This window comes from Haliaeetus leucocephalus, unplaced genomic scaffold (assembly GCF_000737465.1).
Source record: "Haliaeetus leucocephalus isolate CR32 unplaced genomic scaffold, Haliaeetus_leucocephalus-4.0 Scaffold417, whole genome shotgun sequence".
Taxonomy (NCBI): Eukaryota; Metazoa; Chordata; class Aves; order Accipitriformes; family Accipitridae; genus Haliaeetus; species Haliaeetus leucocephalus.
In genome coordinates this window covers 1,229,248-1,245,067 of record NW_010972853.1, presented here as the reverse complement: position 1 = coordinate 1,245,067, position 15,820 = coordinate 1,229,248, and the positions used below count along the sequence as shown (strand labels likewise).

At 44.9% G+C, this 15,820-nt stretch overlaps 1 protein-coding gene across 1 annotated transcript in view; it reads left to right on the top strand.

Annotated features, from left to right (window-relative positions):
• GALNT16 (polypeptide N-acetylgalactosaminyltransferase 16) overlaps positions 1-15,820 on the top strand; it is a 76,395-nt gene that overhangs the window by 56,665 nt on the left and 3,910 nt on the right. Inside the window, exons 10-16 of the mRNA XM_010574164.1 lie at positions 754-838; positions 1,881-1,984; positions 6,196-6,322; positions 7,281-7,373; positions 9,526-9,609; positions 10,645-10,786; positions 12,172-12,288. Coding sequence (XP_010572466.1) covers positions 754-838; positions 1,881-1,984; positions 6,196-6,322; positions 7,281-7,373; positions 9,526-9,609; positions 10,645-10,786; positions 12,172-12,288 — 752 coding nt within the window. The remainder of the gene's footprint in view (positions 1-753; positions 839-1,880; positions 1,985-6,195; positions 6,323-7,280; positions 7,374-9,525; positions 9,610-10,644; positions 10,787-12,171; positions 12,289-15,820) is intronic.

The following is a 15,820-nucleotide window of genomic DNA, read 5'->3' as shown; positions in this document are numbered from 1 at the left end:
AACATTTTGCAATTTCAGGGCTTAGTTAACTGATTAAACATATCACCATGCCCTTCCTACGCTACCTGTGCGCTGGAGTCTGACAGGCACTTCCAGTTGCTGCTCCAATCTGCCAGGCTATCTCATGGCATCTTCTGAAAAGCATTTTCACCTCTCTCCTCGCAGCTGAACCCACTGCAGCTGTTCCTGTGGTTACCCACAGTGCCTGGTGCTCTTCTCCCTCTTCTGTGGCTGGGGTTCACTGCTGCACTGCTTGCCTGCCAAAGGCTACTTGTTCTGTGGCTACCCTTAACAATGGTATAATGTTAGTGACTGTGCTGTGCTCAACTACCCACCACAGGCCAACTACAAATAAATGGTAGTCTTGAAAGAGGTGATGGTTACAGTGATCTGCAGGGCTTTGTTCCCAGAATACATGACACCCCACAAAGTCCTTTGATTAAAGACTCATAACTTTGACAGACAGAGAAGTATAAGACAGACTGGCCAAAATGCAATTATATCTCACTGAAAACACTCTCCTGAAGATGTGGAGTGGAATTAAGCAGAAATCTGTAATGCTAAGGGATGAGTATGCCAAGACAGAAGCTGGTGACTTCTCCATTAGGATAGACTCTTGCCGTTTTGGGTAAACTGTGAGGGAGGTCAGGGAAGGAACGTAGGGATAGCCTGTGATGTAAAGATGGAGACTATCACTGAAGCTAGTAGAAAAACAATAACAAAACCTATTTGACATGTTTTTTTCCTTCTCAGGGTTTGACTGGAGCCTTCACTTTAAGTGGGAGCAGATTCCTATAGAGCAGAAGATGTCCAGAACAGACCCAACTCAGTCTATAAGGTAGCTGTCTCTGATGGACTGTGTACAGTCCTCCAAATGCCTTTACTAAGCCTTGACCTGTATGGCAAGGAGTGCACAGGGACTGCGTTGCTGAGGACAAAATCCCACAGTGTGTTCACTTGACGATGACAGATTCTTCATGTTATTTTCTGAATGCATTGAGGTCTACACCCTAATCCTGAGAGTATTACTCTCTGAATATTGTAAGAATAGCACTGTATACTATCATAGGCTTGTAGGCATGCCACTTCTACAAGCCACCTCTTCTTCTATATGTGTGTTTTTGTGGTCTCCCTCACTCAACACTCTGAATGCCTCAGAAATCCCTTTGGGTTTTTTTAATTACCTCCATCTTCCAGGTGAAGAACTAAGGAATGAAGCAGCTAAACAGTCACTCAGCAAGTGTAAAGCAGACCTGGGAACTGAATCTTGCTTAGTAATTTGGGCACAGAATTATCCTTCCCTCCTAAATATGCATGTCCATGGACAAAACAGACTCTGCTGGGTGGAACAGTTATTGCCAGCCTCACTGCTGTATGTGTGGCTCTGAGGAATGTAGAATGTGACAAATCCTGATATAAAAAGTCACAGTGCTTGTCTGTATATGCAGGCAGCTTCCTGTTTGTAATATAAAAGTATCATTCAATTCCTCTGTGTAATTTGTGAGCCTCTGTTTTGTACTCCAGAAGCAACCAGCAGAGCAGTACATGCAGCAGTGTCTCTCACATTGTGTCTAGTTGGTGAACACAGTCATCAGACAGTGCCCCTGTCATTCCTTCACACTGTGTATATTTGTATAAATGCAAAAGACGCAGCATTACTCATGGAGTGCTTGCAGGACCATCTAACAAAGGAGGAGGGTGATCTAGTGAGGGGGATCTCAGAAGCCTGCTGCAGGTTCACGTCCCAGCTCTACTATTTTTCTCTTTTAAATGAGATACGATTTGTCAGGCCTGGACAAATTGTCCCCCCTCTAAACTGAAGGTGGTGGTGCTACATATACATGCGATTATTTTGTGTGGGCTTGTGTTTTCTTTTCCAGAACCCCTGTCATAGCAGGAGGCATCTTTGTGATTGACAAGTCCTGGTTTAACCACCTGGGAAAATACGATACTCAAATGGACATCTGGGGAGGAGAAAATTTTGGTAAGTTTAGGATGTTTCAGGGGAATGACACACTAACACAGAACCACTTCCCAGTCTTCATCGCCTACTAGAACTCTCCTTTTGAGAGATCTGATCTGCATGTCGATGTAAGGCTAGGGACATGGTAAGGTAATCCCCATGTCGATCAGAATTGTATCACTGTCAGCTTTGTCCAAAGTAAATGGAGGCCTTTTGCAAGCAGGGCTATCACTGTCTTACAGACTATATACACTATTATACAGGTGCTTCCTCAGTACAAGGAAGAAAGAGGAACCTCCTGATATTTAAATTGTTGCTTGGTTTTGGAGAATATTCCTCCAGTCCTTCACATGACAGTCTGTTGCCCCAGCTCTGAAGTGGACAGTCACTCCTATGCTCTCTTCTTACACCTGTTTCTCTTTCCTAGATAAGTCTGAGTTGCTATCCCAGCTTGATAGGATAGAATAATATTTTTCCTAATAAAACAAGCCTCTTTGTAAGTGGAATTTGGGTACAAATAAATTCAGAATGCAAACATTTAAAAGCAGACTAGGGCATTACAAATATCTGAGGAATTCAGAAGCCCAGGGTAGTCTGTCCGCTCAAGTGCTGTTATCTCATAGGGCATGGTGCTTAAACCCATCTCCTTGCACTTAACGGTAGCACAGATATTCCATGCATCTCTCTGTGCCCCATGTGAAGGGATGCTGCAGTGTCACCAGGTGTTAGTGACAAAAGGAAGAAGAGTATTGAAAAGAGGTTCCCAGAGACCTCAAGTATTCGGGGCATTCATTTAGAAATGATGCAGGTGGAGCTGAAGAGATAAAAGCCTTACTCTGTTTTGCAGTCAACTTAAATAGACTTTCCTGTAGCTAACACTGCCAAAAAAATTATTCTGTTTCTACAGCTTCCATAAATGTCACAGATTTGTAAATGAAACCCTTTAAAGAAGAATTTGTGTGGTGTTTTCTAGCACCTGAAGGACCAATTAGAAAGAAAGAAATAGTCAGGAAGAAGAAGCTTTTGTTTCTCTGAACACAGCTGGGAGAGCTGCCTCTTTCTGAAATGCTCTCTGAAACCAGGAAATAATATTTTTGGCTGATAACAGAATATGAAGGTACCACTTTTTTAAAACAAAATATCTAGTGAGTGCTGGTGTTCCCTGTTTTCTGAGGTCTTGCTTCAGGTATGATATTCATGATATTAAAAAGAGATATTAAATGGGGCTGGCATTGGGATCTCGGCAGTGCTAGCAGCATCAGCTAAGCACTGTAGGCAGAAGTAACAGGCAGCCTTTATGCAGGCATGAAGATCCCCTCTCCTGTGTCCCTCAGACTCCTCTGCACAGCCAAACTCAGCTCCTTGCTGTCACTAGCCCTGCTCCAGCTGCAGAGCCAGCCACTTGGCCATCCTGTAGGCCTCTGATCTGCAACTGTGTAAAAGCTGTAAACCCCAAAGATGGAGAAAGAATATTTCTTTAGGCTTTTGGTTGTCTGCTTCTGCCCACCTGGGAGCCCAGTGTTGTTGTTTGGTGCGTATGTCAGTAGCTTGATGCTAAGCAGAGCTCTCTGCCATAAGTGGCAGTAAATTACCTGCACACCCACAGCCCTTCTTGCATGTAGAACTGATCAAAACCTCAACAGAATTGCTTCATTCCCCTTCAAATTGCTCTCATAAAGCCTGGCAGTGGCTGGGCCAGGCTGCGGGGGACTGGGCCAGGTGTACAGGGCTTGCCAGTTTTGCCTTGTTGTGTGGTTTCCCTGTAAATTTGTTGTCTCCCATCACTTGTCTCTTATCCTGCACCTCCACTCTTCACTTAAGAGGGCAAAGCTAAGTGCACAATGCTCTGTTTAATGGGCCCTGTCCCTGAGCCGCATTGCCACACCACCATGACGATGGCAATGGAAAGGTATTTTAAAACCAAAACAGACTACTTTTCTTTTTTAAAGCTAACTTTTGTTCAGCTGTTCAGCATAATGTGAGGCAACAAATCAACCAGTGGCTTCTACATCTAGCCTATTGCTGTTGCATGGCAGAGGGTAGAAACCAACCTGTATCTGACAACAAAATCTATTAATTTTCCTTGACGTATTCCAAATGGTTAATTTACCCTCTTAAAAAAAAGTTTTCCATACTTAATAGAAGATTAGATTTTGTGATCAAGGAAAAATGTTCATAATGTTCTGAATCACTATTTTTGCTACAAATTACAATTCTGAGTGGGAGGGAACTGTTTGGATAAGGTCACCATTTGCAGGTGAGGTGGGAGAGTAGTTCTGACTAATTTGGGTGGGTGAGATAGACTATTCCCTGCCCACGAAGACCATTCTTAATAAATTTCTTCTTTGAAAATTTTTTCCTGTGAGGAAACAGGATAAGAGAATGTATGGGAAGGGCATGGAGCCGGACAAGCTCTACACACACAGCAGGTACACAGAAATGATCAGGCAGCAATTACCAGCTGCCTAAATATCCTTCCAGCTGGATGTGAGCTGGTAAACCCCTTTTTTTCCACTGTGATGGGGAAAAGCCACAGTGATTAAGTCATTTAAAACACAGGTCACGTCCTGGAAAATATTCAGCAAAAAGTTCTCCTATGCTTTCCATCAGGATGGATGAAAGTCCTTAATAAGCTATGTTTGATCTCCATTTTATCTTCTGTGCCCAAAATCTGCATTCTTTCACCACTTCTTTAAAGAATTCTGTCGTTTACAAACCTGGACATGCAGTCTCTGTGTGTGCTTAAGATACCAATACGGCATGAGGAATCTTCTCTTGGGATTTGGACATCACTTTAAGTTACACATGCTACATTGAGTGTTTTGGGTTTGTTATAGGTCGGGGTGAGTCAGAACCTCATTCCAGGAGAGCAAATGCCAGCTGGACACACCACCAGACAGAAACTTATGTCTTGGCCTTTTTGGTTTTAAAGCTCTTCCTGTCTTCAAAGCTGGAACTCCCTGTTGAGAAGAGACTGAAAATAATAAGCTCTAGGAATGAGTGAGGGAGACACAAGAGCTAGTAAGAAATGCCACAAAATACAGTCTAATAAAATGGTTTTTTACTTAGAAGCTATATTAAATACACCATCTTCCATGCCCCAAAACACACTGTTTGAACAACCTTTCCCAGGAGCTATAGAGGAAAGCTTTTTAATTTCTAAACATCAGAGCCCCATAATTCAGGCATTACTGGGGGGAGATCCCAACTGAGTAAAGTTTTTGAAGTAATCAGTCTACACAATCTGAAGCCCTTTTGGTAAGGACTACCAAACTACCCAGCTAATTTTCATTTTGCTTCTTCCTTCTCTTCTCATCGCCACATGAAACATAAGTGGAAAACCCCTCCGGTGTGGCAGTGATTAAACTTGCGAGGACAGACCCATAAGCTTGAGCAAGGTCACATCTCTTCTGTGATGCAAATAAGTGCCTATACATCAAAGCTCTGTGTTCTTCTAATCCTTTAACAAAATGTTGAATTTAGCTTCAGGACCAGCTGGATTTCTTCAAGTAGCAGAGTCCTCTCCATATTTTTATAGTCACACCATTAGACTGATTTCTGCTCTCAGTAGCTTCCCCAGCAGTGGCAACTGGTGACAAACTATAAGCCAGTCATTCACTTTTTTTTTTTTTTTTTTTTGATTAACAGAACCAAGCAGAACAAGAACAACAAGATATTGTAGGGTGGATAACATGGAGGTATGAGAGAGAGGACTCTGCTCTAGACATTGACTCACTTCCTATGCCCTCATCTTGTTCTCTTCTTTCTCCTTATCTCCTAAATTCCCTTTCTTCCTCAAATGATTTGCTTTACACAGTGAATTCTTCTTTTTTTTCTTCCATCTGTGTGCAGGGCCAGAGAGTTACAGAAGTCCAAAACGAGGTGGGTGTGGGGATGATCTCAATCTGTTGCCAAATGCCATCCTGAAGGCCTGGCAACCACAAGGACCTGGTCAAAGGGAAAGGTGTCTCACTGAAATGCTAGGGGGACCAAAGAGAGGAGCGGGACTGGAGAAGGCTAGGAAGTCTCTGAGCCACAAAGGTTGCCTCCCTTTTAACAAAGGGAGGACAGTTTTTCCACTCTCACCATGGCATTGCTTTTGCTGGTTTTGCTATTGCAGGCAATACATCTAGAGCAGAGGGGCAAGGTTTTCAGGCACACTGCTGATGTTGCCCTTCTTGGAAATGCTGCAGATCTGCCTGCAGCTGTATGACTCTTGGGGTCTCTTCCAGAGCTCTCTTTCCGAGTGTGGATGTGCGGTGGCAGCTTGGAGATCGTTCCCTGCAGTCGAGTGGGACACGTGTTCAGGAAGCGCCATCCCTATGACTTCCCTGAGGGCAATGCACTAACTTACATCAAGTAGGTGTTGGGTAGTTCCTGGTAGCAGCCAGGTCACCTTGATGTTGGGCATGTCTAATTAAACCTGAATTCTTTGTTGTCTTTCTGCCTGATGACAGAGAACAGCTTGTGGCTAAGCATCTGTTCTCAAGGGAAGGATGAGTTGCTGTTTTCTGTGAACAAAAGCCATTCCCTTCTCTGTTGTTTGTATTAGTGCATCTTGTTCTTCCTCAGTCTGCAATGGAGGGGGGGGAGCAGTACCCCAGGGAGAGACCCTGGCCATTTGTGGATACGGCCCTATGACATGTGCCTGTGTATCAGCAGTCCTTAGTCATCTCTGTTGTCTCTGAGCTGCTTTTGAGTCCGGAGATCCTACTAAGCTGTATGTGCTCTGAGACGAGTCCTAAGGACAGCTTCCAGGCAGATGGGAAGAGACAAAAGATGAGACAAAGTTCGTCACAATGAGAGTGGTTAAGCACTGGCGCAGGGCCCCAGAGAGGTGGTGAAATCTCCATCCTTGGAGATTTCAAAACGCGACCGGACAAGACCCTGAACAACATGACCTAACCTGAAGCTAAGTCTGCTTTGGGCCGGAGGTTGGACTAGGTGATACCTAGAGGTGCTTTCCAAGCTGAATTATTCCATAGTGTTATTCTAATCTGGGGAAAGGGGTACTGTGAAGCAGGGTGATCGTGAGAGTGAGGCCAGGTGTCTCTGCAGAGGGAGCATGTGTGAAGAAATCCTGGTAAACTATGGCTGTTAAAATTTTAACTTCGGAATGGAAGCATCCTTGCAAGGCTTTGCAGACTTAACACATTAAATCTATATCCATCTGTACTCCCCACTGTGTTTCATGTTTGGGACTGTCCCCCACTCCCTCCTGGCAGACAGGCCTTGGGTCTGCCCACCCAGTGCCTGCTCGCTGGGAGGGCAGATTCTCCAGCAGCGCTCAGCAAAGCATCTCCTCATACCCATGCAGGAATACCAAGCGCACAGCAGAGGTGTGGATGGATGAATACAAGCAGTACTACTATGAGGCCCGGCCATCTGCCGTTGGGAAGTCATTTGGAAGGTAAGCTGCCCCCAAACCTCAGTAGGAGGGCTCTTGTAAGCCCCTTGCTAGCAAGAAATAGGGTTTGGATCTTCTTTGGAGCTAAGTGTGGGAAACAGAGATGCTTTGAATGACTGGCTTGCCAAGGAAGTTGCAGCTCGAGCGTCTGGCTAACAAGGTTTGCTTCTAATTCATTTTATTTTTCCTGCAGTAGCCCTGCATAAATCATTTGTTAGCAGAAGGCTGAAGGGATCTGTAATGAAATTAAAAGGCCAGACATTTTGAGTGGATAGATAAGAATATTTTCTAACACAGCATGCAGCTGCTCTGGGAATGTGAGCTATGCAGTTACTAGAGCTTGATCCAAAGTTCCTGTGTGAATGCAGAGCCCTGGGGCAAGCACGGCTAGCTGGCCCATGGGGCAGGTGGTACTCGGAGCACTCCCCTCTGTCCTGATGAGTGAATGCGTGGTTTGCCTGGTTTGTAGGGCAGGAGAGAGCATGGCCAATGGTGAGACATCTCATTTAGAAACACAATCTGGTTGTGACTCATCTCCAGCACCTGCTGAGCCCACTTCTGTGCAGAATTATGCTCCTTAGAGCACCTTTGCTAAAGCTGTCTCCAGGCCACATGGGATTCACTGTTATGGGCTTAAGCATTCTTTGTGACCCAGAAGTCAGTGATGGACACCAAAACCTGGGATGAGGGGAGAGCTTGCTCTCTGTGCTAACAAACACCCATGACTCCCAAATAAACGTAAAAAATCCCAGGAGTGGTGTGTATCTGTGGGTTATATCTGCCTGTGAACAGGTGACTACTGTATCAGCGTAAGGACTTGGCAAATGTGGTTGTATCTCAAATGTGTAGCTATGTGCACTGGGTAATGATGCATTTCCTGCTTATTTGATGACAAGCAGGTTTGGTCTGACCCACACGCACTTTTTTTGTTGTACATCATGCTTTATTATCATGATGCATTACATATTTTTGTACAAATAGCTTTGCCTACCTAATTTATCTGTCCTTGAGCTGACTGCAGCAGCTGGGCTGGGGCCAAATAGCAAGTAACCTGCTGCTTGTGAAGGAAACCAGACTGCTGCATATTGGACATGGATATGTTGTTCATGTGTTTTAGGGCCAAAACCTGCAGTTCTTGTTCACACAGACTCCCTAGTAGGTTTACTGGCAGCATTGGCTGAGTAAGAGCTGGAGATCTGATTTCAGGCAATTTCTTGACCTGTAATAACAGCCCTGTGAACCTGTATTAAATCTAGATTTTAGAATGCAAATGCCTCTAACACCATCACTGTCAACTGGGCCTAAAATGGACCCTCCTTCCCCACTTTTTTGATGTGAATATAGGATCTAAGTACATTCTCCTGACGTATGGGCAGTTCAGTGGCTTCTGTGCGCTGAGGATGGCAAGGAGCATGGGTACAGTTGAAAGTCCTTCCCAACACACAAATGTAGTGTTATAACTTGAAGAGGAGAGTCCCTAGTGTCACTGCTCAGTAGGACCGCTTGAGGGAAGTCCTCTTCTTCAGCCAGCTAAAGCCAAGCAAATCAGCAGTGGGAGGACTCCTGCAGCAGACATTTACTGAGGTGTTGAGTTAATTTCCCCTTATACTCCTCCCCTTTCCCAAAACTGCTTAAGAGCAAATAATTATGTTCTTTAGGTCTGAAACCCAGCCTGAGCCTAGAGCTGCTGCCATGAGCTAGTCATGTGCTCTAGGACACACAGATTAACCATTTGTATTTGCCTGAGCACAAACACTTTCTAGGCCTTTTCAGGAGCTGATCGTTGTGCAAGTTTCATGGTATGCCTCTCCAGGGGCACCCAGAGGCAGAAATGCTTTCCTGGTCCTACAGTAGTTTTACTGCAACGTATTATTTAACCCTGTAAGACCCGGGCCCTGCCATCGTTCTGAGCCAAATGAAGTACAAGAATTGCTCTCTGAAGGTGTTTGTCTTCCTTTTCTATTTCCTGCCACTTGCCTCTCTCCTCCTTTTCACCTCAGGTCACTGCTAGTGCTCTGAACCCAGCAACAACTACGTGGGAGAATGAGTAATGGGAAAAAGTCGTATAGTCTCCCTCAAACCTCCTGGCCAATCTTCATTGTTCCCCTCCCTCCTGTTCACTACCTTATCCTCAACAACCTGCCTGTGTTTCCAGTGTTGCAGACCGAGTGGAGCAGCGACGCAAACTGAACTGTAAATCCTTCCAGTGGTATCTGGAGAACGTCTACCCCGAGCTCAAGTGAGTCAGTTCTCCACTTGTAGAAATCTCTGAAGGGTCTGGGAGGTGGGTTACAATGAGAAGCTGAGCCTTGGCGGCAGCGGGCAAAAGAGAGACTTATGCTTGGAAAAGGTTTTTCTCTGTTCTTTTTGGTGAGAAACCTCCTGTGATCTCCTGGCTTGTATCATCACAGCAACTCTGCAAAAGGTTTGTTGCTCCTGCCTCTGGGAGTCCTGCTCTGCCCCACACAGCTGTCCCTCAGAGATGTGCAACAGTGGTGTTTGCAGAGGTGCGGTGTGTAGACAAGTGCCAGAGCAGTAAATCCCTCCCAGTTATAGCTTGGTCTCTGCCTGTTAGTTGCTCTGCCTGGAGGTAGATGAGCCAAGTAGAGCTGGACAGCCTCAGTGCAGAGGTGCGGGTGGTTCAGAGAAAGCCCTGGTGAATGCCAGAACCAGCTGTGCCTGTGGCTTCCCCTGCCCCAGGTCAGGATGCAGCAGTGTTGTGTCATTGCTTTGCTGGGAGGTAGTCTGGGTAGAGCTGTGTTAGTAACACAGGCTAGCTAACACACCCTGGCAACACATCTTTACGTTTCAGTCAAGCAAAGTCTGTAGCTAACGTGGGTCAAGGCTAAAACATCCAGCTGTAGTCTGGCCTTGATGGATCTTTCCTGTATTGCTATTAATGAGACAGAGAATATGTGCTAGCACTGGGGGGAAGCACTGGAAAAGGGGGAGGCAGAAGCAGGATAAATCAGTGTGGATATGGCTTTTTCCTGGCAATGGCCTCTTTCAGAAGAGACATCACAATAAACTGCTTGGGGTATACCTAAAGGTTCTGTTATGCCTTCTGAAACAAGAGGGTACCGACCCTCTGACCAAGTTCTCCCTTGACTTTTGCCTCCTCCAGACATTTCCAGTGGATAGCATGATATTGTTCATTTTCTGTCAAAAAAAGGGGACTGTGTTCGGTCAGGGGCTAGTTATGCCCTTGTAAATGTGAAAGTGCTTTGGACGTTTCTGTGTATGAAGTGCCATGCAACTGTCATTTTACTTCAAGGATTCCTGAAAAGGAGTTGATTCCAGGAATAATTAAACAAGGAGGAAACTGCCTAGAGTCTCGGGCACAGGATACCACAGGGAACACATTGGCTGGCATGGGAAACTGTAAAGGAACAGTGAACAATCCACCTGTCACTCAGGTAAGGCAGGCTTCAGTTTGGTGCTTTGCTCTTGCTTCTGCCCTTTTTAATACCTGAGAATGAAAAGGCATCTCTGGCCTTGGTGGGTTTGTACAGAGGTAACTGAAGGAAGAGTTTGGGTCTGTTAATGATTTTAATAGTAAGCAGAAAAAGAAACGGTGCCCATCTCTCAGAGCTCTGTTGGGTCAACAGACCCAGCAGTCGGGCATAGAGTAGGAAGGTTTTCATCACTCAAAGGCAACAGGCAGCGCATGAATGCTCAGGGGTGTGACTAGTCTGTGCAGTAGGTGTGCAACCAGGGTTTGAGTCATGTAGCTGTTCCCACTCAGACCATTGCTTGGGTGTGCTCTGCTTCATCATCCAACCCATGAGAATCGGTCCTGGGGTGTGCTTGGCTAGTACTGTGGCATGTGGGTAAGAGATTTTCCCAGAATCAGAAATGTTCCTTGGTCTGCCAGTTCAGCTGTAGCTGCAGATGGCTTGAATTGTGCTATTGTACACATGCATTTCAGTATAAAGCCCAAGCAGAGTTTAAATAGCCAAGACCCCAGCTGCAGTAATTTGGTGCAGCTCTCCTAACTGCACTAGGGCTGTGCTGGTTTGTACCAGCTGGAGATTTGCACTCAGCCTCTTCTTTTGGTGACTGAAAGCAGCAGGGAAGCAGCTTGAGAAAGTTAAGGGTCACAGTAGGATATTTTATGCCAGAAAATACATATTCACATCTGTTAACTGTTGGAAACTAGTTTACAGCCAGCGTTCAACATGCCATTTAATCTGACTCATTGTTCTGTGTCATTACCATTTGAAATCTCTGAAACTTACTGTATTTTGTATTTCTTCCTTGGGGAAAGTATAATAATAATAGTTGATTGGGTTGGGTATCCATCTAGTGAGAGGAGGAAAAAATGAAGTGGCTTGTGCTTTATGTGTGCTGGTGATATATGTTAGCCTATGGATATGCTTGCATGTGTTTTGCTTCGCTTCACAATCTATAGGTCCCAGATACCTGTTACAGAACACATCTGCTATGTAAAATATTCAGAAGCAGTTGCACGTCATGTAAATCAGGGCTCAGGGTACTCCCTGCTTTGTAGGCCTGAATCTGTAAAGCTGCAGAGCAAGGAGCTGCATGGGATCCGAGGTTAATCAGACAGCTCAGATGGTCAGAGGAGTCAGCTGCAGGCTTTGAAATAGTCATGATGCACCAAGGCTGAGCATAAACTTCTGATCAGGTGAAGATTGCTGCCATAGTCTTCCCAGGGAGCCTTTGGTAAGAGCTGAACAAAGGATACAGGTTTTTGAAATATCTGCTAGAAAAAACTGTTTCTTCCTCACCTGATCACCATTATGATCCTAATGGAACCTTTCTTTTTCTTATGCTGAAGGAGTGGGTGTTCAGTGACCCTTTAATTAGACAGCAAGACAAGTGTCTTTCCATTACCTCCTTCTCTACTGGCTCTCAAATCACACTGGAAGCCTGCAATCAAAAAGACGGCAGACAGGTAGGTAACTGTGCGCCTGTTTTTAATCCTTTCATTGCCACGTACCATGCCACATGCCAACACATACCAGTGTTCCTACATCAGTGCAGCCTGCAGGGGCAAACCTAGTACTATCAAGGTGTATAAAAGTCCCTTCCATCTTCTGCATCTCCCTCTCTGGTGTGTTTCATAAGCTCGGCTGTATGAGATTGCCGGCGACCAAAGCGGGGAGCACAGACCACACTAGTGTGTGGGTGTCTGCTCAGCCTGGGCCCTTGGCGGCGTGGTTAGCTCCAGCTCAGTAGCACCCCGACCTCGCTCCTTGGATACATCTATGTTCAGCTAGATTGGTGCACAGATGGAGCACAGCATCAGAGAGGGGTAGATAAGCAGCAAATGCTTTGAGATACCCAAGGGAAGGGTGGCATGTGTGTTTACTTATTTAGAAGTGAGAGAACTGTGTTCTTTGTGCTGTCTTTGGACATGTGAACAGACCTTTAAAACTGAGTGCATGCAACTCATCTGAGAAATATTGACTGACATAAAGCACCATATGTTCCACCCAAACTGCTCCCCGAGGAAAAATACACAGCAGCAGTGTTCCCAACAAAATGCAGCTCTGTGACTTTTATGCTGTTTCCGAGATATGCATCTCTGATCTGTCAGGACACGTAAGTCATTTTGCCTTACAGCATGAGGTAAGAGATGGCCTCTGCAATGGCCAGGGTGCCCTCACAGAGATGCGATGTGCCTTTTTATCAGAACTGGGCAAAACACAACAGGTGACAACGCAGCGCTGGCAGAGTGGACTGGGCTTGTTTCATCCCTAGTTCCTGTGCTTTCCTCTACACCAAGAGAGAACAAACTTTCTATCATCTAAGGCTATGCTGACTCTGTGTTTTCTGACACATCTGTTGTTTTAATAGCCCAAAGGTAGGAGATGGCTCAGCTTGCTACCAGTCCTCAGCAGCATCCTGTTTTGTCAGTACTTTTTAATGCTATATGAATCTCTGAATTTAGTTCTTCCTGAAAGAAAACACTGAAATCCAGTCTTGCCCATTTATGGAAAGCCTATGTAGACTTTCCTCTGGAGGGCTGGTTAATGCAGAAATGTCTTGAAGAGTTGTCACCTTGAATACCCTGGGAAAACTCTGAGTTCAGATTAGCCTTGCAAGGATATCCCAGGTGGGCTGTGCTTGCCTGCTCCTTTTTCTTGTTGGTAATCACTCACCCCCTTGCTGTGTAATTAGGTCACTTAGCTTCCCTTTAGGTGCCTTGCAGCATTTTCCTCCCTGGCAGCAGAGAGGACTCTAGCAGCTGCCAAAATCAGCTGTCTTTCCCTGCCTCCCCTGCCATGGAAGGACAAGGGTCCCCTGAAGGGGGGTGGAGTCCAAGCCCTATTAGCCAGAAGAGAGATTAATCCATACAAACACGAGCAGGTTTATTCTACTGCTGGAATAGGATTTATTGAGCCTTGATGTGTTGATTATATACACGCTCATTATAAAGGACATGCACACACATTTAAGTATGTGAGCTGTTGTTTTCCATTACCGTATGTGAACAAACTGCACTTAAATCAAAGACTTGACCTAGCAGATGATTTAGCCAACTGACTGTAAGCAAGGATTTTGTTTAAGCATTTCAAATAATTAGAGACTGATTTGAATCACAGCTGCCATTCCAAACGGCCTCGTGGCTGAAGGGATGAGGTGGGAGAAGTACATTTGAATTTCTAATCTGATTTGGGTTGAAATGCTCTGAAACGTTGGGGTTTTTTTGGAAGTCCCAAACTACCATTTCAGATTTCTACTTATAAAGCCAGTTCTACTTGCAATGCTCAAGTTTGTTGTGTTCTTGGGCAATGTTGTTATGGTCCCTTCCTTCCATAAACACAACAGTAACTGTTGTTAAACTGACATGGGATTTTAATTACCTAGAAGTCAGTCATCTTTGCAAACTATCCCATTCTCTCTCCTCCTGATATTTGGGAGGTTGAGTTTCAAGGAGACAGTCTCTGCTGTAGAAACTTTAAAGCATGGAATGAAAGAGCAAAGCTGAAGGGAACAAATTCCCTCAGTTTCACTACAACTTGTCTGCCTCTCCATGGGCGCTCACAGCCCAAAGTGGGAGTGCCGGGGCAAGAGCAGTGTTTTCAAACTACGCATGGGTGTAGCCTCTCTTCAGTTCAAGTGGGCTTCTTGGAAAGTCAGAGGAACTGAGTGGGATTGGAGGAAGGGGAGCTGAGCTACTTCAGAGGTGGTGGTGACAAGCAAGAGCCCCAAGCGGGTGGTCGGAGTGGAAGGGGGTGAGCCTGGGCAATGGGCATCACACATGCAATATCCTAAGAGGAGATGGCGGCATGCTGAAAGCCCACCTTTGAACATCTCTGGTGTCACTGTCATCAGAGGTCTGTGGTAGAAGATGTTTGGACTTTTCTGGATCTAGATTTCCTGTCTATGTCTGAGTGATGCAAAAGGAAGATTTCTGACAAAAGATGGGGCACATGATGGCTTCGTTTTTTAGTGTCACCAGAGCAGGTTGGTTACATCCTTATGACACCACCATACAGCTCCTGAAGTTGCTTTCTGCTTTCAAACATACTGAACCTGTGCCCATGCTACACAGCTGTTATGCATTAAGCGTGTCCACAGGGCAGATAATTTTGTTGTTATTCTTGAGTGCTAACAACAGTCCCATCTAACATATATGTAATACTCTAACAGAGGCTTTACAGTATTATGAACAGTGCCTAGTGTATTACCTCAAAATAAGTCTAGAACTTTGCAAGTAGGAAGATACAAGACAGTAGTCAAAATTTAGATGGTTTTTGGTTCTGTCAGACTACTCTCCCTTGGGTTGAAAGGAACCAGGAACAAAATCTATTTGGCACCATGATCCCATTGATCATTCAACAGCAACAGCTGGCACTGCTAGCAGAAGACCAGCCAAGAGCTATTCTGCATAATCAGAACTAGATTTCAAACCAGATGGATGTTATCCATAATGTTATTTGGAGAATAGCATTTTTTAGTTGAATGCACAATAAATTATTGCTTTTAGCTTTGGTTTTGGCTCTGACGGTGGGAGTGGCACTTTAATTTGTATTATAGTGAGGACAAATAGAAGGCAAAGTGAGAGTCAGACACTAAAACAAGAGAATGAAAATGAGAAACATTGGCACAGTATTTCCCAACAGAACAAGAAGCATGCTGAGAAATCCTATTAAACAGCCATATTTCATTAAAATGTGCTGAAGGAATGTGACCCCAGCCTGAAAATGAGGACACCAAGCTTTCTTGTGAGATAAACAGTATTTGAAGTCCTGTGTGCCTTTGGATGTGATTGGGAAATTTTTCCCACCTTGCTTCTTGGTGTATCGTATTACCTGAAGTGCAGACAAATGCAACTTTATATAGACTATCAGAAAAGAGAAGAAGTGAAAACCTGTCTGTTCTGGAAGCACCTGACTCAGCATCTTCATGATAATAAGTAGGTAAAACAATACTGGCAGTGTGCCATAGCTTGAAAGTAATTTTCAGGAGACAAGAGT